This window comes from Acanthopagrus latus, chromosome 18 (assembly GCF_904848185.1).
Source record: "Acanthopagrus latus isolate v.2019 chromosome 18, fAcaLat1.1, whole genome shotgun sequence".
NCBI classification, from domain to species: domain Eukaryota; kingdom Metazoa; phylum Chordata; class Actinopteri; order Spariformes; family Sparidae; genus Acanthopagrus; species Acanthopagrus latus.
Window position 1 is genome coordinate 15,369,371 of NC_051056.1, and position 25,683 is coordinate 15,395,053.

The following is a 25,683-nucleotide window of genomic DNA, read 5'->3' on the forward strand; positions in this document are numbered from 1 at the left end:
AAATGAATCATAGAAATGTGTTACTCCATGTATCTGTTTACATACCGTTTTAAATATTTCTCCAAGGCAACTCTAAAAATGATTCACCTTACCTAGGTGAAGAACTGTTCAGGTGGATGCTCACAACTCTAAAGCCAAACTCAGTGGAGCAGGTCAGTTTCTTTAAAGACTGTTTTTTGTGTTTTGAAGCCCTGCTGCTCCCTCTGGGTTTTTAAAAGTGCCTGAGTCACCCAGCACCACTTTTATCCTCAAGACTTTGGACTTTGTCTCACTTAATTCAACCACACCTATAAAGGAGTTGCTTTATTATAAACACCTAAAAGCACAGTAGAAAATTTAAGTGATCTATTTTGCTCTAAAGAGACAAGAAGGTCACGGGTGGGCACAGCCTCCAGGTCAAGGATGTTAAGTAAAGACAAAAGGGTTTTTCTTTTTTTTAGTTGTGGTTTACGAGGCACACAGACAGCCACTGACTGCAGCGTCCAGACTCCAGCAGACGAGGAGGTAGAACTGTAGCACAGAACAACCCTGTGGAGAGCCTGTCTGTCAGCTCCAAGCATAGACGACTGGTAAGACACTGACAGCAGAGAACTGCCTGTTGCACCAGCTCAGTGACTACTTGAATTAAAGTCGGGGTTGCAGCTGGTTAGTTTGACATTAAACATGTCAGTTTAACATCAATACACCATGCAAAAAGCTTTTTTTTTACTCTGCTGAGGAACCAGGAAATATTGTGAGCTTTAACTTACAATATGTTAGACGGTGGGTTACATCTTCCATGGAAAGATTGCACTTAATTATCCTTTACATCTAAAGTGAGCAACATGTGCACTAGCAGTTTAAATTATAGTAGTGTTAGGGCTATTTGTGTTGTTTCTGCAATCAATTCATTCTCGTCACAAAGTCATGCAGGATAAAGAAATTAGAGGGCTTGAGGCCAATTCAAGCTCTTGCACTGTACCACCTCGAGACCCCAAGGGCCAAACTGCACAAAGTGTGTCTCATTCTCATTGAGGAGGTACCGTACACACTTTCTTCTTTGTATCTTTGTTGCCGTCGTTGTGTCCACTAATTTAAAAATGCACTCATTTGGCTCTGATGCAGATCAGATTAATCTAGAGGGGGAAAGTGGGATATTTGTCTCCAAAATGTAGTGGAGTGTAAGTAGAAACTAGAAAATGGAAATACTCAAGTACAAGTAGCTAGAAATTTTACTTAAATGCAGTACTTGAGTAAATGTACTAAGTCACCCTTGTTCACTGGTAGATAACATAGTGTGAGAGAACAATTGCAGACATTCTACCCAAATAATTTGACTTTCTTACACACATAGAGAGCCAAAGTCATACCCCATTAAACCTTATTTCAGAAAGACTTATGCTAGTGAATGGAGAGAGACAAATCATTTTTTGATCTCACTTGAATTATGTTTGTCAGTTAAAAAGATAATTTTCCAAGTCATGAAAGTCACAGTTGTGTTACACAGTGTCATTATTTAAGTTAAACACCATTTAGCACTGTAAGAAACCGCTCAGTGAACTGCATCGTCTTAACACGGCTCAGCACACATCAAGCAACACCAATATGGCTGCCACCTCCGCACAGAAGAAGTACTAAGATGAAAATCACAGCACATCTGGTAAAATTGACAACTGCAGTTGTGAAAGGAGAGTTGGTCAGTTCGGTGGGCTGCTAACACACAGGACCAGCTCTACAATGTTGAAGTCACGGGTTTGGTGACCGTTGGACAAGACAACATCACTAACACGACTGTTAAGTATTGTACATCATCAACTTCATGACAAACTGCTGCGTTTTCAAGATGACAAATTATCTTTTAAATTGACAAACATAGTTGCTGTTATTACTCACCTCCACCCCTGGAATCAGCTCTTTTATTCTGAAGGATTTGGTCAGGAAGTCTTGTTGGTGTTACTTCCGGTGGGCACGAGCAATTAAATGGTAAAATAACAGTCAATTTGTTTGGATGAAATTTAAGTTTTGCTAATACGGCGAAAGAAGGACTTTTTTTTCCTTTTCAGTTATAACAACTTGTATAGTTTTCATCTTTCCCAAAGCCAGGTATGTCAGAATTTTTACCTACTTTTTAACTTCATCTGTCATCATGTGAGCAGGTAAGCTAACGTCTCCTAACATGATCAGCTACAGCAGACTTCTGTGTTTTCTCACTATCTGAGGCGTGTGGAGCTTTCGTTGTTTTGCTACTTTGCATCTTGTTTTGAATAAATATTGAATAAATAAAACGTAATACTCTGAAACAATGATGTCATGAGGTAGAAATGCCCAGTGGGAAAAGGGGGCATTTCGGAAGGCATTCAACAGGTACGTTAATGGCCACAACCAGTGTGTGTGTGTGTGTGTGTGTGTGTGTGTGTGTGTGTGTGTCATCCCTATGGTGTAACAAAAGGTGCAGACCAAAATGAAAATGAAATAAGAAACCCTGAACGTAAACAAACAGGAAGTGGACGTAGTAGCTACAGCTAGCAAACAACGTCGTTATTAAAAAAGGTACTAATGTGCTCCATCAGTGCTCCATCAGCGAGGCACTCACTGTAAGTGGAAGTGAGTACAGAGCGGTTCAGTACCTCTGTCCTGGCTGGAAAGCGAAGTTCCTCTGGACTTTTTCTATTCTTGGCGATGTGGGGAAATTCGTCCGCGAAATGTCAGATCATCACTCACTTAAAAGGGCGCTCACAAGCGCAAGCCTCGCCATTTATCGGGGACACCAGTGCCAAGGTAAGAAGACTGTTTACTGACTTGTTAAGCAGTTGCTTATTTATAAGTTTAGCAGTAGAGAGGATGTGAGATGAATGTTTAGCTACAGGTATAATTGTTACTTTATGTCAAACGTTTAACTGTGCATTTAATAACATTTTATATTTAACCACTTTTATTGATAATGGCTATTGATAGATGGCTGGACTCAGATGAAAGTTATTTATAAACGTTTTTGGCGTTTTGTTTAAGGTTTGCATGTTTGTTTGTAAAGACTATGTAACTTTGGTACTGGAGGTGTACTGAGGCTATTTTGTATATTTCGTAATGTCAGAAATGTAAGCTTACTAATTTTGTGAGCCATGTTTTTAGTCTTTTTCTTTGATGGCTTTTATTTTTTCCTTAATTTACACTTTAGATATTATCATGTTGTGGGATTGTTGTATTTATGGACTAACACTAATATACTGACTAATCACAAAAGCAATTGTACTTTTTCTGTGTCATCAATTCAAGATTAAATGCCTTTGGCCATGTGTCCAAGAGTCATATCTGTACTGATCTAATTTCACCATGTTACTTCCCCCCTCTCTGTCTTCTCTGTGATATGCAGATGAAGTTATTTATTTTCAGCATCGTCTGTGTGCTTCTACAAGTCACTCGCCAAAATCCCATCAGCCACTGGCCTCTGCTACCTCACAGTATGTTTGATTGCTATGAAAACATGTTACTGACTCCAAGCTCAAATGATTCTTGTTTAACCGCCTTGTGTTCCTTTGTGTCTTCTTGTTAGTTTTGGTTGTGGAGGTGGACGGCACTAAGGGCCAGCTGCCCCTGAGCTGTCTGGAGACACCAGAGGAGCTTACGAGGAGAGACAGCAAGAGTCAGGATATTTTATGGATGAAGAACGGAGAGGAGACAGCTCAGAGAGGAAACTCGTACGTGGTGGAGCTGGAGGAGAGCTTAGGAGGGGCCAACTACACCTGCCACAGCGAGGACAGATCACTCCTCAATCACACCGTGGTTCTGATCAAAGAGGACGACACTAAGAGGGGGAAGATTCTTGTGAAGGCTGACCAAGGTATTCTGATTTCATTTAAGACAAGTCACTGCTAAACGGTAACTAGAATTGAACCAATAAAAACATAATTCAACTGATAAATGTCCTCTTATTTATTTGTGTGTGTGCGCTGTCACTCATTAGAAGACTATTTGAAGTGCTCGGCTCAAAATTACGAGGGAGCGTTCCACTGCACTTGGACCTGGCACCGCCATCGCGTTGGCAAAGTAGCATTCATCAAAGCTCGACGGTAAGCTCACAGACTGCTGAAATGTTTTCTGTGTTGCTCTCCAATAATAACACAGTGTTCAGACTCATGTCAGAGCTAAGACTACACAGTGACACCCATAAATACCTCCTTATGAAAGAAAACATAACAAAGTACTTTTTTAATGTTATTTGGGGATCAAGGCCATGTCACGTCAAAGACCTCTGAGGGATATATGTTTTGCTTCTGCAGTGCTTTCATAAGTTACTACTCCTTCACTTATGTCTCCACGAGAGGTTGCTTTTTGGCATTAAAATCTGAATCAGTGTGAATAACAAATTTTTCTGCAGGTTTTCTGACGACATTGACACTGAGTGTTCTGTAGACACCAGCGGTCGGAATTGGGCATGCTCCTCAGGTCAGAGCAATTTTTTCTGTACGGTGGACGACAGCGGTAACAGGATCTTGTGCACGGACATGCAGCACTGCCCCTACGCTGAGGAGAGCGAGCCGATCCTCATCACTGTCTATGTGAAGACGGAGCACTTCCTGGTGGAGAACTACTCCAAACAATTTTTCCTGTCAGATATAGGTGAGACATCTGTGACACTGCGACGTGTTTATTTTTCAGCACACAGCACCCTTGTTCTCTTTTATCTCCTCATCTTTCCCCCCTTCTGATCTTTGTTTTAAACACACTCTCATCTTTTGCTTTCGCCCCTGATAGTGAAACCTGACAAGGTGAAGATCAGTAAAGTCAACACTACAATGATAGAGTGGACTTACCCAAGCTCCTGGAGCAGTCCCTTCTCCTACTTCCCTCTCACTTTCCAGATTGCTCTGTTCAATCGGCCGTGTAAAAGCTGCGATAACCCATGCACTGACTCGAAGGCCACAAAGGTAAGAGGACCTGAATGATTGTAATGAAACTTTTCTAAAATGAAATGTAAGTGGAGTCTATATTAAAATAAAAAGTGACAGGAAATCCCACAAGTCATAAAATAACTGCACGCTGCACAATCACATGACAGAGTAAATGTTTCATAACTTGAGTGATGTCATTTATTTTTTTTTATTTCTCAGACCTTGACAGTCGACTTTGCAAACATTTGTCAGTTTGAAGTCAAGCGCAAGACTAAGGCCGTCTGTGTCCGAGCTAAGGACGCTTTCTGCAACTCACCATGGAGCGAGTGGACCCACTTTGGGTCAGTGCATACCAGTGGTTTAAAGTGGGAGATTCAGCCTTTATTTTCAAACAAAAACAGAACAAACTGCGTATACCTTTTCACTATGTGCCTCATAGCTTCAGTGATCCAGCGCTCTTTTCTCCCTGGTCTTTTTTGCTTCCTGATTTTTACAAAAGCTAGATCTCAGAATAGGCTCACGGGATGTAGACAAGGTTGCAAGTTTTGAATAGTTTTTGTATGAACATATAAATACTGTTGTAATATAATTGTAAGAGATTTTTCATGCTAATCTGTTTGCGTTCCATCGCAGATTGGAGAAGGACAAGAAGAGCAAACATCAGCGAAACAGAAAAAGAGCGTGAGAGAAGAGAGAGTCACAAACCTGGACATTGGAAATAACGTTATATTTATTTATATGGTTTTATATATATATTTCTATTTATCGTGGCTTATGTCATGGTGTGTAATATGTATCTAATCTTAATGATAAGTCCAATGAAATTCAACAGTCTTTTTGTTTCATGTGTAATGCAGAACACCATGACATTTGATCTTCATTTCTTTCACAACAACCATTGTGACCATTGAATCATTGAGCAGGAACTTTGTCAAAGTCTGTCTTGTAGTCTTGGGAATTGGGAGTCTGTGGGAATTTTGAAAAATATTTTCATGTTACCTTCAACACAGCCTGTGATACACACTCCTAACACCTCACCTCTTACCTTAGAGAACAGAAACCTTAATGATTGGTCCTATTTGACCAGTAAACAGTAGGTTGAAATGTCATCAGCTGCTCTGAGTGTTTTTGGCTTTTCCCCCCGACCTAAAGGTGAGAGCGTGGCATTTTGGTGGAAACCCTCTTGCTCACACTGGAACAAATCACAGGACTGTTGTCAAGCTTTATGTCTGCTCTGTGGATGAAGACATGTGGTATTTCCTCCGTTACGCACCAAGAAACACATGTTATTTTTGTGTTGTGTTCTTCTCACATCTCTTTATTTTTCTCTTTGTCCTTCTCCTGGGTGTAACTGTGTATTCCTCTGCAAATAAGGGTTGTGAACAACTGCAATTTTCTATGAAATCATCTGAAAAAAGAAAAACTGTGTTTTCTGTTCAATTACAGCCTATATGCTTTAGTAAAGGAGGTAAATAAAGTAGGCAGTACAGTAATATTAATCTCACTGCCAGGCATCGACCTCTAAACCACAAAAGTGGTTGCTCTGGTTATTATTACTGAACGGGACCCGTCACTACTGACATCCCAAATACGGGTGACTTTCCCTCTGACAGGAGAGGAAGTGTCTTGAGTTACTCAGCCTCATGAGAAAAACTGTGATTAACCGCAGTCCAGCAACAGCATGATGGTGTTTAAATCCAGTTATTGTGACCAGTGCATCACAGTGAGGAGGACAGGGTTCGTCTACGGCGGTCTTACGCAGCGCTTGTGAAGAAATGTCAGTTTGTGTACCCCCCTCACAGGTTGTGGCCTTAAAGTATTACAGTATCTCAGCTTTTGCAAGTGAAAGGGAAAATGCTGTGGTAAATCTAGCTGAATGTGACATAATGTAACAGCAATATTGTTTTTACTGTAAATCCCATCATTATCAACTTGTGATCCTTCACTTTCGCATAAGAGAATATAAAAAAGTACACATTTTTGGTACTTTTCCTTTTTGTTTTCATTCTATCCTACTTTAAACTTATACTCCATTACATTTCAAAGGAAAATATTGTACCTTATTGTCGTTCACTTAGTAGTTTCTTCTCTGATTAATGAAGTGAAATATATAATCAGTTTATAAGATACGCGTCATAGATTAGACTACCAAACAGCATAAGATGCTAAAACTAGCTTTACTCTCAGGGCATTTAAATGCTGCTTATATCTACACTTCAATAAACCATAACAATATCACAATGATATAAACTGTATGTTATTCGGCCAATTTTTCTTAATGAGTACATTTTAATGCCATTAATTTTGTACTTTTAATAGAGTAAGATTTGAATGCAGGCCTTTTAATTTGCATATTCTTTTCATGCAAATACTGACACTGTGGGATGGCTGCTGGCCGGACCTACAAACCCAAAGACTCAGTTATCGAGACTCAAAAATTCAAATTTGTTACAAATTGGACCTTTAAAGAAGTCAACTCAGTTCTCCTTCCATTAGGGTCCCAGTCCCCATGTTGGTGATTGACTGAGTGCACACAGTTAATGTGGATTTAGTGTCTGAACTAACAAAATACCACAAATGATGACAGTGCTTTATCAAACAGCATTCTGTATTCTTTCCAAAACATATGCATTTACAGAAGGTTGTGTCATTCAGTGTATAGAGGAAATGTACCAGGCACAAATATGGAGCGTCAAATTTAACCTTTGAGAAAAGGTCATGGCTTTATACACAGCTAATCAGTGAAAACAAATAAGTGAGTAAGTATTTTTTCATGTGAACTAATCAACCTTCAGAGAAAGAAAATAAGATGCAAAAAACTTAAAATGCTAGTTGTGAGTGAAGTGGATACACAGATTAATTTGCAAGTGAAATTCCACATCACATGTAAGAAAAACCCAAACAAACACCTACACAATAGTAAGTCATTCCTTTCAGTAATGGTCTGAAACTTGTCTGGTCAGGAGTTTGTAATGTGCCTTGACTTCCCTCTCATGAAAAGCAGAAGAGTTAAAGAGATAGAAGCACTTTCAGGGGCCAACACGCCATATATATTAAACCTGACTCACCTGACCTTTGATTATTTGGAGTTTATGTTACATTGGGCACTTGGCGTAGTTTTTGGGAAATGTTGCTCCTTTTGTCTTTGCATTTCCCCACCATTTGAAAAGTCAAAGGTAAGAACAATGAGATTGACTGTAACTAGAGGGATGCGTGCTGTGTGGCACCGCTCACAGTGACATTTCTCAGTGAAGGTTAATTCGGCTACATGTTGGCTTCTAATATTAAACAATTAAAACATGTATTGATGGGTTCAAAGCAGGGCTAATCATGTTGTTATCATAGATTGATTTGTCAGTTTTTTGCTTAATAAAATCGATTAAACATCTTGACCAAAGTGTGTCAGAAAATTGTTTTGAGAAATGCCCGGTCCAGTCCCAAAAAAGATGAGAAGCCGTTGTGTAGATAAACTGGGGAAACTGAGATACAGTGGACAGTGATTGAGATGGTTCATTGTACATTATGAGTAATGGTGAGTCAGACTTCACCCTGTCACCAGTCTCACTATTATGATGTATGGAATGCCACATATGGCATAGTTTCACTGGAACCAGCAACAGTATGTCTGGGGTGAATAGAGGTCAAAGGGTACAAGTGAAATCAGAGTGTTTTGACTGTTTTTACGCAGCCATCCATGCACTGCACGTTCAGCACGACCACAACGTGTCATTATAAATGTAAACATAAATTATTGAGTCTAGGCTTCATTGGTTTGAATTTTTACAGTTTGTTTAGTCTAACCCTAACCCTAACAAACCAAAACAATGAGGGATTTTCAGTAGTCACAGTCAAGTCACAGGCCTCTCAGAACACTTAAACCCAGTATATCTATTTTTAAAAAAGCATGGAATACATGAGTCGACTGTGACACATCTTTTTCCAACAGTAAACCCCTTCCGTAAATCTGATCTGTCTCAGCAGAAGAACATACAGTGGGGCAAATAAGTATTTAGTCAACCACCAATTGTGCAAGTTCTCCTACTTGAAAAGATTAGAGAGGCCTGTAATTGTCAACATGGGTAAACCTCAACCATGAGAGACAGAATGTGGGAAAAAAAACAGAAAATCACATTGTTTGATTTTTAAAGAATTTATTTCCAAATTAGAGTGGAAAATAAGTATTTGGTCAGCTACAAAGAAGCAAGATTTCTGGCTGTCAAAGAGGTCTAACTTCTTCTAATGAGGTCTAACGAGGCTCCACTCGTTACCTGTATTAATGGCACCTGTTTTAACTCATTATCGGTGTAGAGGCTAAGCCAATGCTTTAAGCCACTGAGGCTTTTCAACAGGAAATATTCTTGACGCGCTTACGTTTCCACGACTGATGAATAAAAGTCCACTTGCTTTTCTTTTGCGATGCACAAAATCCATTTATTTCGTATCTTAAACTTGAAGATCACACTTCTAATTAAGCAAAACATGCATCGAGCACAATAGCTGAATAGCGGTCAAAAACTGTTTTTCCTCTTCCGATTGGAAACACCTGCCTAGACACAAAGGTTCCTAGGTTATATAGGCAAAACCGCCAATTAACATCAGACTCACTACAAAACAGTCGACATCACCATAATCTGCTCTTACACACCGGCCCCTAATTGTCATGGCCGCCAGACATGACAATTCAATACAAAACAATAAGAGCAAGATAAATGTATGAAAATGCAGATTCAGTGACACAATTTTACACTTCTTGTACCAGGCAAAGTTTAGTCACAGGTCTCTCAATAACATTGTTTTTAGTCTGTAGCTTCACAGAACGCACCATGCCTTTTGCATCGGGGAAAATCTCCAACACCTTGCCAAGAAGCCAGGAACCACGGGGAGCTGATGAATCCATGATGACAACTACATCCCCAACAGCCAAACTCTGTTTTCTTTGATTCCACTTCTGTCTTTCTTGCAATAGTGGCAGGTATTCCCGAATCCATCGCTTCCAAAACAAGTCTGAAATGTACTGAACTTGTCTCCAGCGACGCTTCACGTACATGTCAGATGGTTTGAAAAGTCCAGGTGGTAAGGCTGGCTTTCCTTTTAAGAGAAGGAGATGGTTGGGAGTGAGTGCTTCCAAATCATTTGGGTCATCAGACAGCTTAGTAATTGGACGGTCATTAAGAATAGCTTCTACCTCACACATGACAGTGTGGAGTCCATCGTCATCAAGTGTCTGCTGGTGCAAAACTGAGTTCAGAACACGCCTCACTATGCGTATTATACGCTCCCAAACTCCACCATGATGGGACCCAGCTGGAGGATTGAAGCTCCATTCAACTCCAGCCGAAATTAAAGCTCCTTGAATTCGCTCATGATTCAGCTCACCCACAGCTTCACGTAGTTCTCGCTTAGCTCCAATGAAATTTGTTCCGTTATCTGACCTGAGACTGACCACTTGACCTCTCCTGCTGATAAACCGCCGTATAGCATTTATGCAAGCATCTGTTTCCAGTGAATGTGCTACTTCCAGATGAACTGCTCGGCTGGCCATGCAGGTAAATAACACTCCATAACGTTTGCAAGTTGCTCTGCCTCTTTTTATCTCCACAGGCCCAAAATAATCCACTCCAACATTTGTGAATGGGGGCAAATCGGGAACAATTCTCTCCTTAGGTAGATCTGCCATCTTTTGTTCCATGGCCCTGCCATTAAGGCGTCGGCAATAGCTGCACTGAGAAATGATCTTCCTCACAGCCCCATTAGCATTAGTTATCCAATATTTCCTCCGGAGTGTAGATAGTATATGATTTCGCCCACTGTGTCCCAGCCGTTGGTGGATATTCCTGAGAATAAGTCTGGAGATATGCTGCTCCTTGGAAAGGATAAGGGGATGTTTTTCCTCTGACGGCATTGCTCCTTTGCTTAATCTCCCACCTACTCTTAAGAGTCCGTTTTCCAAGATAGGATCAAGCTTGTAAATACAACTTTGTTTGCTTACTATACCCTTCTCAGACAACAGTGAGGAAATTTCAGTTGCAAACCTTTGCTGCTGACAGTAGCCAATGATAGCCAGTTCAGCTTTTTCCAAATCCTTTGGTGTCAAAGAACTGCTCCTCAGTTTTACAGTGGCCTTTTCTCCTCCCACTGGACCAGTTCGTGGTCTAGAGGCCTTTCTCTGATGACAGCGCTCCCTCAGATAATTTTTTAGTCTCAGAAACCACGCCACTGACACCATAAGCTTTCTCCAGTCTGAAAAGTAACTGATGAGGTAATCAGTGGCATTCAGTGACTCATGAACAGTGGCATTCACACAGGCCTCCTTCCTGACCTCTGGATCATCCGACTCTACCTTGACATCGTAATTACTTACTGGCCAATCTGCCTCAGACTTCCTGAGAAAACTGGGTCCCTCAAGCCAGCTTTGATTTTTCAGAAAATCGGATACTTTCATCCCCCTGGATGCAGCGTCAGCAGGATTATCTTTGGATCCAATGTGCCTCCATTGAGAGGGGTTAGAGATTTCTCTTATGGCTGAGATCCTGTTTGCAACGAATGTGTGAAACCGCTTGTCTTCATTACTGATATATCTCAAAACTGACGTACTATCCGTCCAAAACACAGACTTATCCAACTGAATTTGAAGCTCTGCCCTTAGCATAGCATCCACTCTGGCAGCTAGGACGGCAGCAGTCAATTCCAATCTTGGAATTGTTACAGCCTTTAAGGGTGTGACTCTGGCTTTGCCCAAAAGAAATGCAACATGAACATTACCTCTGGAGTTCCTCAATCTAATGTAACTTACTGTCCCATAGCCATCTTTGCTGGCATCTGCAAAGTGATGCAGTTGGCTGCCTAGGGGTTCACCAAAGCCTATCGGTTTTAAACAGCGTTCAGCCTTAAATGATGAGAGCAGCTTCACCTCCTGCAACCACATTTCCCACCGCTGCAAGATGTCTGTTGGTATGGTCTCATCCCAGCCACTTTTTCTCCTGCAGAGCTCTTGTTGCAACATCTTAGCAGACAGCGTTACTGGTGCCAGAAATCCCAGAGGATCATACACCGAGCTGGTTATAGACAACATCCCCCGTCGAGTTAAAGATTGCTGTTTCACTTCCATCTTGAACTTGAATGAGTCTGACTCGACGCACCAGAGCAGACCTAAAGCTCTCTCGATGGGAAGTTTGTCTCTATCCAGATCAAGCTCTTTTATGTCCTTTGCCCACTGATCCTCAGCAATGGTCTGCAGTACTGAACGACTGTTGCTCACCCATTTCTCTAAAACAAATCCACCTCTCTTACAGAGAGCGCTGAGCTCTTGGACTCGTTGCATGGCTGCCTCTTCTGAGCTCAGACTCAGCAAACAGTCGTCCACATAAAAGTTCTGTTTAACAGCTAGAACAGTTTCTGCAGAAAAGTCAGCGCTATTGTCATCAGCAGTTTTCCTTAACGCGTAACTAGCGCAGCTAGGTGAGGACACTGCCCCAAACATGTGCACTGCCATTCTGTATTCTGCTAGTTCTTTGCTGAGGTCTCCATCCGGCCACCAGAGAAAGCGCAGAAAGTCTCGGTCTTGTTCTGCAACCTTCACCTGATAAAACATGGCCTGGATATCACCCATACACGCCACAGGCTCCTGCCTGAAACGAGTGAGGACTCCAAGCAGTGAACTGGTAAGATTTGGCCCTTGCAACAGTTCATTATTCAATGACGTGCCTTGATATGTTGCTCCACCATCGAACACCACTCGAAGGGAGCCTTTTCTGGGATGATAGACACCGTGGTGAGGTATATACCACACCTTTCCTGGTCTGCCTTGTGACTGTTCCAGAGGAACCTTTTCTGCATATCCTTTTTCGATGACATCATTTAGAGAATTTGAATACTCCTTGTGAAACTCCGGGTTGCTCATAAACCTTTTCTTCAATCCAAGTATCCTTTGCTTTGCCACTTTGAAGCTGTTGGGCAGGTGAACATCAGGCCTCTTAAAGGGCAACTTAAGGCAATATCTCTCTTCCTGTAGAGTTGCAGAGGATTCCATAATATCCAAAAACCTCATGTCTTCTCGAGACATCTCTTTGTCCTCTGAGGGCCGTTCATTAAAGTCATTCTTATACTGATTGTTCAGCATGACTTCCAAGTTTGACACCGAAATTCTATTTACTGCCACAGAGGAAGGCTTACTTTTATCAATGCCGCAATTTCCATTTAAAGGCCCATTGATGACCCAGCCCAACACTGTTCTTATAGCGTATGGACCAAATCCATGACTGTTCACAACTTCCCATGGTTCCAATAACCTGGGAGCATTGGATCCTATTAATAGATCGACATTGGCCTCTATGGTAGGGACGTGAACCTTGGACAAATAAGGCCACCTTTCCAAATCAGCAGCAGTGACAATGTTGTCTGGAGTGACTGGTATCTCCTTCTGTGTGAGAATTTCAGGCAAGGGGTAAAAACTCTTTCCTGCAAGACCTGCAACCTCCATTCCAGACACAGCAAAGGTGGGAACAACCTTTTCTTGTCCCATTGTTTTCAAGAGAAACTGAGTTCTTTTTCCTGTGATGTTCAGTCGCTGCATAAGGTATTCAGAGCAAAATGTAGCTGTGCTACCAGGATCCAAAAACGCATATGTCTCAATAATTTCATTTCCTCCTGTGGACTTAACCTGCACTGGGACAATGGAGAGAATGCAGCGGTCATTTCCGGCCCCTGTACATCCACATATCTGGGAAGAAGTTGATGAATCTACTTCAGGTGGCTCACTTCTTTGCTGTGATTCAGTATTGGCTTTTGGGATATGAAGTGCAGTGGGATGCTGTTTATCACAAACCTCACAGACCAAGCGCTTATTACAGTCACGGCTGATGTGTCCAACTCTTAAACATCCAAAACATATTCCTTTTTCTTTTAGGAATCTGATCTTTTCTCTGTGTTTTTTACGTAGGAACTGTTGACATTTCTCCAAGAGGTGAGCACATGAACAGCAAGAACAACACACAAGATCCTGTTTAGTTATGTTATTTGTGTGAGCATTTTCTTCACAGGAGTTGCCAGGCATTACTGTAGTTGCAAAACTGCTTCCTCTCCCTTTGAATGTCCTTGTTTGCATTTTTAATTTGTTTAAGGGTTTTAAAGCCGTTACATTCTGATGTACATGTGCTTCAATATTTCCAAAAATTGGATCAGAAAGAATCCTCACTTGCTTCTCCAAAAATGCAACAACATCAACAAAATGAGCCCTTTGATTGTATTTTTCCATTATATCATGCGCAACAGCTCTCCACCTTTCACGAAGTTTGTACGGCAGCTTATAAACAACTTTTCTCATGTTGCTTGCCATGTCCATTTCCTGCATATGAGGACACTCCTCCATCACATTGAGGCATCCACGTAGAAACAAAGCATAGGCTTGCAAAGATTTAACATCCTCTGACTTTATTGCTGGCCAGGCTAAAGCCTTTTCTATATATGCATTGGCGATCTTATAATCATTGCCAAAATGTTCCTGAAGCAGAGCTTTAGCCACAATAAAGCCACGTTCCGGGTCCATATGTTGACAACTTTGCACTAGTTCCCGTGGTTGCCCTCTGGTGAACTGTTCCAGGTAGTACAAGCAGTCAGCCTTACCTGCTTTATCCTCCACCCCTTGCTCAAATGATTTTATGAAAGCTTGATATTGAAATGGATCTCCCTCAAAGACAGGAATGTCTCGTGGTGGCAAAGATATCAGGCGTTGTTGGTTCACCAAAGAGGCTGTGATTTCGTTTTGTTTGCACATTATACCTACAATATCATCAAGTGAAGTCTGAGCACTTTGTCCATGATTCATGTGTTGCCTCCTGGTTTGTGTTATCCAAGCAGTTGTTTCATCATGCTGCAAACCTTGTGATGTTTCCACAGACTTTGGATTGTGTGGTTTATTATGGTTTGTTTGCATGTCCATTGCGTGTTTATTTTGTTGTATTGAGCAATCCATTTGCTGTTGTGGTTTACCAGCTGTAGGCTTATATTCCTTTGCCATTGGGTTGAGTGTTTGTTGTGCCAGCTTCCTTTTTTCCTTTTCAAAATAAGAGTTCATACCATCTGTTGGTGCCTGAGAGCGCCTTTGTCCATCCATAGCCTCCACAACTGCCAACACCGCATCAGATGCAGCAAGTTCAGTCTCCAACTCGAGCTGTTCCTTTTTCCTTTTTATTTTTTGCTCCTGTTCTTCCAGTGCGTGTCTTTCCTTTAAGGCGGCCATTCGAGCCATCACTGCAGCCTTTTCTGCTGCTGCTTTTATTTTTACAGAGGAAGTGGTGCTTGACCTGTGACTTGTGACACTTTTATTTGAATGTTTACCCACATTAGAAATACTGTCATTTGGATTTATATCATCATTTTTAGCACCCATATCACAATTATTTTCAGTTTCAGACACCTGGTTTTCATTACGTTTCACCCATGTTTCAACATCATCAATGAATTCATTATTGAACATCATTTTAGCCTTGAACCATGTTTCATGCCTTTCTTTTTCTTCCTGTGGCAACAAAATCATTAAAGAATCATGCAAACACCTTATTTCGTCACACAATTCAATAAACCCAAGAAGAGAATTTTGTACCTCAGACATCTTAAAACTTTGCATAGAACCCTGTATCATTTTCTTTAAAGCACTTGCTTTATTTAATTTAGCCTTTCTACCACTTTGCAGCCGGTCGATCTTATCCGCGAGCCCTTTAACAGACAACTTGACCACTCGCTGACTTGTCCGCGTGTCGCTACCGCCGGCCACAGTGTCCGCATTACCAGTAGCATCAGGCACATCAACACCTGACGACGTGTCAACGTTAAGCACTAAATCCTCCATTTAAAGTCCGACCGTCAACAATAGTCAATCAAAACCCAGTCAAGTTGTTCCACTTCAGCAACCAATGCATTGGAATTACGCCCTTATGTGTGCACACTTTTTAGATTTAGATGGCCATCTATACTAGTGGTAGCGCTACCATACCTATTTCTGAAGATCTTTATCAAAGCTGCGGCCGGTGAAGTCTTCTCGGCGCCCTCACCAGCGTCTCCTCTCCCGGCGTCTCCTCTCCCCGCTGTCTCCTCGCCTGGCTTCCCCTCACCGGCGTCTCCTCTCACCGCTGTCTCCTCGCCTGGCTTCCCCTCACCGCTGTCTCCAATCGACAGGTGAGCATTCAGCTGATGCGTCGATTACCGCACAAAGCCTCCACCATATGGCTCTGTCTTCCTCGTGTCCACCATTTACCGCGACAAATCCAGTATATTGTTGTCAACCATTCAGACAGTTTTTGACTTGATTTGTAGAGGCTAAGCCAATGCTTTAAGCCACTGAGGCTTTTCAACAGGAAATATTCTTGACGCGCTTACGTTTCCACGACTGATGAATAAAAGTCCACTTGCTTTTCTTTTGCGATGCACAAAATCCATTTATTTCGTATCTTAAACTTGAAGATCACACTTCTAATTAAGCAAAACATGCATCGAGCACAATAGCTGAATAGCGGTCAAAAACTGTTTTTCCTCTTCCGATTGGAAACACCTGCCTAGACACAAAGGTTCCTAGGTTATATAGGCAAAACCGCCAATTAACATCAGACTCACTACAAAACAGTCGACATCACCATAATCTGCTCTTACAATCGGTATAAAAGACACCTGTCCACAACCTCAGTCAGTCACACTCCAAACTCCACTATGGCCAAGACCAAAGAGCTGTCGAAGGACACCAGAGACAAAATTGTAGACCTGCACCAGGCTGGGAAGACTGAATCTGCAATAGGTAAAACGCTTGGTGTAAAGAAATCAACTGTGGGAGCAATTATTAGAAAATGGAAGACATACAAGACCACTGATAATCTCCCTCGATCTGGGGCTCCATGCAAGATCTCACCCCGTGGCGTCAAAATGATAACAAGAACGGTGAGCAAAAATCCCAGAACCACACGGGGGGACCTAGTGAATGACCTACAGAGAGCTGGGACCACAGTAACAAAGGCTACTATCAGTAACACAAGGCGCCGCCAGGGACTCAAATCCTGCACTGCCAGACGTGTCCCCCTGCTGAAGCCAGTACACGTCCAGGCCCGTCTGCAGTTCGCTAGAGAGCATTTCGATGATCCAGAAGAGGACTGGGAGAATGTGTTATGGTCAGATGAAACCAAAATAGAACTTTTTGGTAGAAACACAGGTTCTCGTGTTTGGAGGAGAAAGAATACTGAATTGCATCCGAAGAACACCATACCCACTGTGAAGCATGGGGGTGGAAACATCGTGCTTTGGGGCTGTTTTTCTGCAAAGGGACCAGGACGACTGATCTGTGTAAAGGAAAGAATGAATGGGGCCATGTATCGAGAGATTTTGAGTGAAAATCTCCTTCCATCAGCAAGGGCATTAAAGATGAGACGTGGCTGGGTCTTTCAGCATGACAATGATCCCAAACACAGCCAGGGCAACAAAAGAGTGGCTTCGTAAGAAGCATTTCAAGGTCCTGGAGTGGCCTAGCCAGTCTCCAGATCTCAACCCCATAGAAATCCGTGGAGGGAGTTGAAAGTGCGTGTTGCCCAACGACAGCCCCAAAACATCACTGCTCTAGAGGAGATCTGCATGGAGGAATGGGCTAAAATACCAGCAACAGTGTGTGAAAAGCTTGTGAAGAGTTACAGAAAACGTTTGGCCTCCGTTATTGCCAACAAAGGGTACATAACAAAGTATTGAGATGAACTTTTGGTATTGACCAAATACTTATTTTCCACCATGATTTGCAAATAAATTCTTTAAAAATCAAACAATGTGATTTTCTGGGTTTTTTTTCCACATTCTGTCTCTCATGGTTGAGGTTTACCCATGTTGACAATTACAGGCCTCTCATCTTTTCAAGTGGGAGAAACTGCACAATTAGTGGTTGACTAAATACTTATTTGCCCCACTGTATACTACTACGCTAAACTAAGTTGTAATCTAAGCTTTTATTGCTCACTTGATTACTTGATGAATCGAGTCTCTCGGGCCTCTAAAAGTGATCTGATACAAGAAAAAATGAGTCTGACCGAACCAGTCACGACTCACAGGCATGCAGCTGGTGAGGAGGAGCTGCAAACAGGCACGTTGCTTCATTATATTGGGTCACAAGCCAAAACGGTTGTGATGCACTTGGAGGAGTAAATCAGCAGTCGTATTAAATCTAGTCTAAAAAAAATATATAATTTGTGATAATAAAAGCACATGAAGTATTGGCAACAAAAGCCTGTGTTTTGGTCAAGTTGAAATAGCAGAAGTATCTCTTGATTCAGAAACCAAATAGAGAAGTCAGTGGGTATTACATGATGACTTTTCCCCGACCGCAAAAAACACAAATTTATACCCATCTTGACTCAAAAAAACTCACCTCAAAACACAGATGCATTCATTTAAAAGAAGAACAGCAGGGTCAAGAAATTTTGAGAGGATCTGGTGAATTCCGTGTTAACACAACAACAAATTTGAGCTGAGTCCACATGATTAAGCAGTTTATCTTCTACAAGATCAATTGCATTCACAGCTTGTCCTCACACAGTCCCACTGACCTTGTCCACATGTGTTGACCATGTTAATTAACGGGCACAGATACTCAGCGATTTGGGCAGATGGCATTTATCTGAATTCCACTTATTGTGCATGTGCGTTTGAGAACACGAGCGACTTTCAACTGAATTGATTCGTGCAACGTCCTTTCACAGCCACTAGATGGCAACATTGCACTAAATTGTGACTGGAGTTTCTGATTTAGGGGTCTTTGAGTCACCTGAAGTAAAAGTGGGAGAGGTCATGAGGAGGAAGTCTGACAGATGCGTTGCACAGAAAGTGAAAAATTAGAATGACTTTGTTACAGTTTATTTAATACAAGCAGTGCTAACAGTTTCTCCTTGTTTGTCCCTGATTTAATCTTGACATCTGTTTTTTTTTTCTCTTTCATTTTAGAGCGGTCGAATATTTACTTGCATGTTTTTACAAACTATTTAAGTCTACACACTCTTGATAACAATGTGTTGTTTTTTTTTTAATGTAGGTATCAAGGACATCACATTCTGGTGGCATCTTGTCTACATGCGGAGATGGTTAACATCTATATTTGTCTTCTTTTATGTCGACGAGAGAGCATATTGTTAGACATAAGGTCCATTCTCATAAGCATATGCCTGCTTTTTTTTTTTTAACAACTAGTCATTTTTATGAGTCTTCAATTCAATCAGGCCATTATTATCACCAGCCCAACCTTTTGATTTACGGGAACATCTGGTGGTTGTACAAGCGGCGCCTACATCTCCTTTCTGATCACTTACTTCAAAATGTCTAATAGAGTTATAACGCGGGGGATTTTTAATAGCCTTTCCATATGTGGACACTTGAATAGATGTCGTATACACACACATATAAACACACACACACGCACGCACGCACGCACACCCAAACAAACACCTTTACATCGCTTACGTGGCGTGCGCATTCCTGCCTGCGCTTAATGGGCAGAGATATTTCGCCAACCTTAATGCCTGGCTTCCACGGAGTTAGTGAATCACAGTATTAAGATGGGTGGATCATCGGGGCCCCAACTGACATCTCTGTTTTTGGACACTGAGACGGTGATATTTGGGCTAACAGTGTGTGTGGGTGCTCTGGGATATAAATATATGCCACCTCATAGCGGGGGGGGGGACTTGGAGTGATCGCGCTGGCCCGCATGCCGACCAAGGCAGACGGATCGCGCTGCGAGAGAGCCGGGCCACAATCAAACAAATGTGCTGAAGGATGGCCCTGGCCGTGTGCGTGTGCGTTGAAGTGTGAGTGTGACAGAGATTTTATCTCACGTTGCTTTTATTTATCACTATTTGTTGTATCGTGTACTCACGTGGTGGGCCGCTCACATTTCTCCTCCCACAGCAGGAGACATAAATAAACAGCTATAGACAATGATGAGATGATTGCGGGGGTGTGGTGTCAAACCTTGACCGTTTATGGCATTTATTAGACTCCGCAACCGGCTGAGACTCTCATGCGCAAAGTCTGCAGGCTGCACGGTATATACGAGGGTTTGTGCAACTAAAAAAAAAAAAAAAAAAACCCTAAAAAAAAAAAAAGTCACGTCATTGCGTAAATTAAAGTACAAGTCATTTTTTACTTTGTTAAGATAACAAAAAAATCTAATCGCTCTGTGCAAAATCGCGTGAAATATGTTATAATTGTATCCAAGTTCATTTCTGAGGGCGCTTTTAGCTGCGATCCGAACAACACCGACGTGTCAAACTGTTTCATTTCAACAATTCTTGATAAAAATCTTAATTTTTTTCAGAGATGCTCCTCTCTGATAAAAAAAAAAAAAACATCCTTTCCTTTTCATTACAATAAACCAAACAGTACTTATTGAACAGATGGCCCCCAGACAATTCAATTTGACAATTTAGCAATGGGTCTGTAATGATGTGGTGGTGGTGGTGGTGGTGGTAGATGGGGGGAGCAGGACTGATGGAGAACATGCGGAGAGCTGCAACATCCTCACTTTTCTGCAAGCTGCTCTCTTGGCTCTGCACTTTTCATGCATACGAGCTCCTCCACCGTGCAGCCTCACGCTTCTGTGAGCAGCCATGCAAATATTGTTTTTTCTTCTCCCTTTTTACTTCACACATTTATTTATTTTAAGTTTTTTTTGTTTTGTTTTGGTTTTGGCCCTGTTATTTTAGAGCGTTTGCAATTTTTTTGGACGGCGGGACACGGCGCGGTTTAGCTGTAATCCTCATATTTATGTTGGATTCAGCACTTAGTCCCGCAAGATTTATGTAATGCATCTAATCAAAGCTAATTTTCAAACCATCGGGCTGGAGCAGTGGGGAGAAGAAGAAGAAGGGGGGAGACTGTGCGCAGCGGCTGCCAGGCTTTTTTGGTTGAGCTGAAACTTTTTTCTTAAGCTCATAATCTGCAAGAGTTGATACTCTGAATGAGCACTTACACTGTTCAACACAGTTGGTTGGGGGGTTATTATGGGCAAAAACTACAACGTTTGCAATTCCCTTTAAATGTTCAAATTAAGTCGTCACTTTTTCTGCGAGTCCTCAGAGCAAGTTGCGCGCAGAGCCACTAATTATAAACAAAAATACGGATGCTCATTTGTTCGTGTTGTATTTTATTTGTCGCAAATCTGCACACGAGTCCTGCAAAAACTATTCCTCAGATTGTTTCAATCCTCCTCGTTGTGCTTTTCGCGCGTTCTTTTTTTCCCCTCCCTCCTCACATCATAATGAGACAAATATGTGCCTCATCTGATGCTCGTGTAGAGAAAAAAAATAATAATAAAGGGGGGGGGGGGGGTTCGTCTTGTTTTCGCAGACAGACGCGGGCACATTTTCATAGCTGCAGCTCAAGTGACAAACGCGGCGAGCGAGACGGGGAGATTGTTACAACCGCCCCGGGTCTCCTCCTCAGCCTGCCCTTTAGTCTCACATGGATTAAACTAATGTCCTCCCCTGAGCTGATGTTTGATAGTCGTGAATGCATTAATTGTCAGACATGAACACACACACACACACACACACACACACCGTGCACAGCTTCTGGCTAAGTGGCTGGGGCGGGACGCTGCGTGGGACGAGGCGGGGACAGCAGGCATGCGGGCGGGCAGCGTGCTGGTCGGGGTTGGTGGACAGCTGATTGTCCGTGTTATTAACTGTGTTTGGGTGGGGGGATGGGGGGGGGTTGAAAGGGGGGGGCGTTCCTTCTCGACTCGCAGACCACGCCTCCCTCACCTACTAGTTCTCTCCTGTTTGGCATCCCAGAGATGGTCCAAAGTGATTCCTCAGGGAAGAATAGAGCGCAAGTCAGCCGAGCAGGAGCTTGACGAGGAGCAGGAGCCGCCGTCGCCCAGGACTGCCTCTTAATTGCGCGTAATCTTCCGTTTCATTCATCAGAGCGAAAGGAGAAGACTTTGTAAATAAAAGACGAGGGAGCGACGGAGGGCGAAGCGCGTTTTCATCTCCCTGGTTTTTCTCCCTCTCTGTCACCGTGGACTGTTTGTTGCAGAAACTGACATTTCGCTTGTGTTCCTGTCAGCTTGCACCTTGATCCGGGGGGACCGTCGCCAACTCGGTGCAGGCTCTCATCCTGCGCTTCCCCTTTCATCGCTCTCACGTTGTTCATCTTCACAGCCCGCCGCTTTCACCCCCTCCGCTATTTTTCTTCTTTTTTTTTCTCTCTCTCTTCTTTTTCTCGCGGAGTCGCTGACATGAGGTGTAGCTAACCCTGGATGCTGACAGCTCCCCTTTTTCCTTCCACATGTCGCATCTTTTGTTTACTTTGAGAAACACGCGCGCAACTAAACGCCAAGTGAAATAGACCACGCCACTTTTTGCTCCTCTGACAGCGCGATCAAATAGACGCAAGAGGAGGGGAGGCAGGGAGGAGAAAGAAGAAGAAGAAGAAAAAAAAAGGAGGGAGCCAAGGAGAGGAGGAGAGAGAGAGAGAGAGAGAGAGAGATAGCGACGGCGTGAAGGTGCGTTTTGATGTTTGGCATCCACGAGAGCATCCAGAGGAGTGGGAGTAGTATGAAAGAAGAGCCCATGGTGGCCGGGATGAACGCGGTTCGGACATGGATGCAGGGCGCCGGAGTGCTGGACGCCAACACAGCCGCCCAGAGGTGAGCCCGAGGCGGCCTTGGCGCTGCGCTGACACCGGGGCGTGGAGAGAGGCTGCTGGAGGGGAGGTGGGGGAACAGAGAGCGCGTAAAAGATGAGCGGTGTTAAAAAAGACGGAGCGGCTGCATCACTTGGGGCAGCACGCGTTCCCAGAGGACGCAGTTGTTGGATAAACCGCTGCTCCTGCTGGCTATAGAAGTTTTTGGAGCTCTCAGTCCAGCATGATTAAATCCTGCATGTGGCTCCAAGTGCTCCGATGTAGGCTATTTTACTGACGGAGAGCACAGTTAGGGGGGGTTAAATGGAAGATTAACTTCTGTGCTGTGAGTTTGTGTTTAGGATTTTCTGGCTCACTTCGGTGGGTGTTTCTCTCGGTTGTGATGTAGCAGAGCCGGTTACTTTTCCCACACAGCACGCATAAATCATTTCCAGCTTGAATTCAGCAGTTTGTCTCTGAAAATAACAATAATAATAACGATACAATTTTGCTGTGAATCAAGTTTCATATGAAAATGTCACACTTTTATCGACAGCATGAAAGCAATTAATCAGCTCAAATTATGCTTGTAACACAAATTAGCATTTTACAATTTTAGGCCTGTATTTTAACTTAGGCTATTTGTTTCATTATTGCTGATTAAACTGTAAAGGGCTTGTGCGCATTAGAGGTTTTGATTTAATTATGGGGCTACCGAAGGGGACGGATTTCAGAATGGACAGCCCGGAGTTTTAAGCGCAGATTTTCATCTTGTGTTGCATTTCCCAGCTGAATGAATTACTTCTTTTTAATCGCCCCCCCTTCGTTGTGGATGGTGCTGGTCTGTGCTTGTGTCCGCAGCGGAGTGGGTCTTGCTCGGGCACACTTCGAGAAGCAGCCGCCCTCCAACCTGCGCAAGTCCAACTTCTTCCACTTCGTGCTGGCGTTGTACGACAGACAGGGTCAGCCGGTGGAAATAGAGAGAACCACCTTCGTTGACTTTGTAGAGAAGGAAAAGGTGAGTTTGCACGCATATATATATATATATATATATATATATATATATATATATATATATATATATATATATATATATATATATATATATATATATATATATATATATATATACATACACACACACACATCATTATTTTTTTCCCCCCCATGTGAGACTTTATAATGAATCTTTTAAAATAAGCCCACACTGCACACATTTCACCGGACTGATGGCTGACACAGAACACCGGCCCCGTTCAGGCGGGGTGATAAATTAGCAGACGTGTGTTAACAACGTGGCCAGACGCACACAGCAGGACTCGGGTCCTAAAGGTTTTCCCCCTCGTGTTATTTCTTTTTTTTTATTTCTTTCTTCCTTCTTTCTTAATACACATGTGGTTTCCTGAAAGACTTACAGACTTCTGATTATTTTAGCTTTTCTTTATAATTATAAAACCTTCCAAATCAATTTCACACTAATTTACTTAAAGCAGTAAATCACGTGCATGAACACTTTTTGCACTCAGCTGCCACTAATAATAACAGTGAATCACATTTTTTATGACGCCTGAGCGCAGCGTGGCGCCTCTTCCTGCAGGTGTTGTCAGACGGGATATTTAATTTTTTTTCAAACAAACGTCAATATTTGTGTTTGATACGTAGATTCAGCGTGATATTGATTCTGTTTGCAGGCGTCGGTGGGAAAGTGTTTTTACTTTAAATGTTTGTTTTATTCATCAGCGTTTGGCATCGGCTTGTTTATTATTTATTCAATCTAAATGTCCTGCTGCTGGTCAACATGTACAACGCGTTTTAATATTACGCTGCGGTTTGTTGGATTATAGAAATAATAAATAGGTCAAATTATTATTTTTGAATTTTTAAGTGTTTATCGCCTCTTTCTAAACATTTTCCATTTCAGAGTGTGTGTTGATAAAGTTGTAAACATGCCTGTTTTTAAACATTTTTTCGCCATTTGTTTTTCCGGATAATTAAGACGACACATATTGAATAATATATTTAGACTGATGGCACAAAGAAAAGTTTGGGAATTACAAACAGAACCTTTTTTGGTGGGGGATTTGGTAGATAGAAACGAAGTGACTTAAATCAGATCACATTCCGAGAGACGTAAATAATCTAAAAATATCAAGTGGGCCTTGTGGACGCACAGTAAAAGTCCCAGGAGGAGCTGGTTTGCTCGCTCTGACCGGCTCTGTTTGGTTTAATTTTCATAGGAAACGACGGGGGAAAAGACCAACAATGGGATCCATTATAGACTCCAGCTCCTCTACAGTAACGGTGAGTCTAGTTTCCATAATTTTTATGGGGCAATAACAAAAGCAGTGAGTGAATGATACGTTAAACCAAAGAGGGGAAACTCAGGAAGGACATGTTAGAGGAGGTCACATCCAGTGTTTTGTTTAAGGTATTTATTTGTTTTTTAAATTGTAAAATGATTTAGGCTATTATTATTATTATTGTTATTATTATTATTATTATTATTATTATTATTATTATTATTATTATTATTATTATTATTATTGTTGTTGTTGTTGTTATGTGCTTGCTGATTTTCTACAGTAAATATATCCTCTTTAGTCAGACAGCAAAATAAAATGTTTCCTGTCCTCCTTTTTATTTTTTTTAGTCTTTGAACCGCCACTGAATAATTTAACTGTGTTAATTATAATTTTGGGGGGGAAAACCTGATGAATGCATTTTTAACATTGAAGTTCCTAATAATTGTTTTCAGAGGTAAAATCAGCAGGGGGAATGAAGAGTAAATCAAAATATTAAAGTTCAGCTTTGAGACAGCTCGCAACAAATACTGAAGGTCATTAGCAAGAGTTTCGACTCATTCAGTTTCCATAAAGCACTTCACAGTATGAATAAATCTTGTGATCTGAAACATCCCCAGATTGGGGAAAGATTAGCCTCAGATGTGATATGAATCCTTCTGGTTACATTATAACTCTTTCTCTCTTTTTCTCTCACTCTGTGCCTGCAGGGATCAGGACAGAGCAGGACTTATATGTTCGACTCATTGACTCCATGACTAAACAGGTGAGAGGTTTGCGTTAAACTATCAGTTCAGTTGCTTGTGTTGGTCTGAATGTTGCTCCCGCTGCCCCCCTCTTATTTTTCCTCCTCCTCCTCCTCCCCCTCACCCCAC

General features: G+C 42.1%; 2 protein-coding genes across 10 annotated transcripts in view; both read left to right on the forward strand.

Moving 5' to 3' along the window:
- Positions 1 to 414: 414 nt before the first annotated feature.
- The window catches only part of ebf1a (EBF transcription factor 1a), a 75,108-nt gene continuing 49,839 nt past the window's right edge, over positions 415 to 25,683 (forward strand). For 5 of the 8 annotated variants that reach the window (XM_037076972.1, XM_037076975.1, XM_037076974.1 and 2 more), the window contains exons 1-4: positions 21,625 to 22,533; positions 23,370 to 23,526; positions 24,746 to 24,809; positions 25,519 to 25,574. In XM_037076972.1, coding sequence (XP_036932867.1) covers positions 22,400 to 22,533; positions 23,370 to 23,526; positions 24,746 to 24,809; positions 25,519 to 25,574 — 411 coding nt within the window. In that variant the 5' untranslated portion in view covers positions 21,625 to 22,399. Of the gene's footprint in view, positions 2,083 to 18,918; positions 18,968 to 21,624; positions 22,534 to 23,369; positions 23,527 to 24,745; positions 24,810 to 25,518; positions 25,575 to 25,683 lie in introns of those variants that run through there. The other 3 variants (XM_037076970.1, XM_037076971.1, XM_037076978.1) reach the window with 3 other exon arrangements.
- il12ba (interleukin 12Ba) lies at positions 2,076 to 8,852 on the forward strand. Of its 2 annotated transcripts, none has more exons than XM_037076980.1 (9): positions 2,076 to 2,135; positions 2,550 to 2,757; positions 3,350 to 3,437; positions 3,530 to 3,817; positions 3,941 to 4,046; positions 4,355 to 4,596; positions 4,732 to 4,904; positions 5,088 to 5,209; positions 5,502 to 8,852. In XM_037076980.1, the coding sequence occupies exons 2-9, from the start codon at positions 2,659 to 2,661 to the stop codon at positions 5,551 to 5,553; spliced, it is 1,170 nt and encodes a 389-aa protein (XP_036932875.1). In that variant the 5' UTR covers positions 2,076 to 2,135; positions 2,550 to 2,658; the 3' UTR covers positions 5,554 to 8,852. The 2 variants fall into 2 exon arrangements, with proteins under 2 accessions (XP_036932875.1, XP_036932874.1); XM_037076979.1 differs by having other exon boundaries at positions 2,089 to 2,343.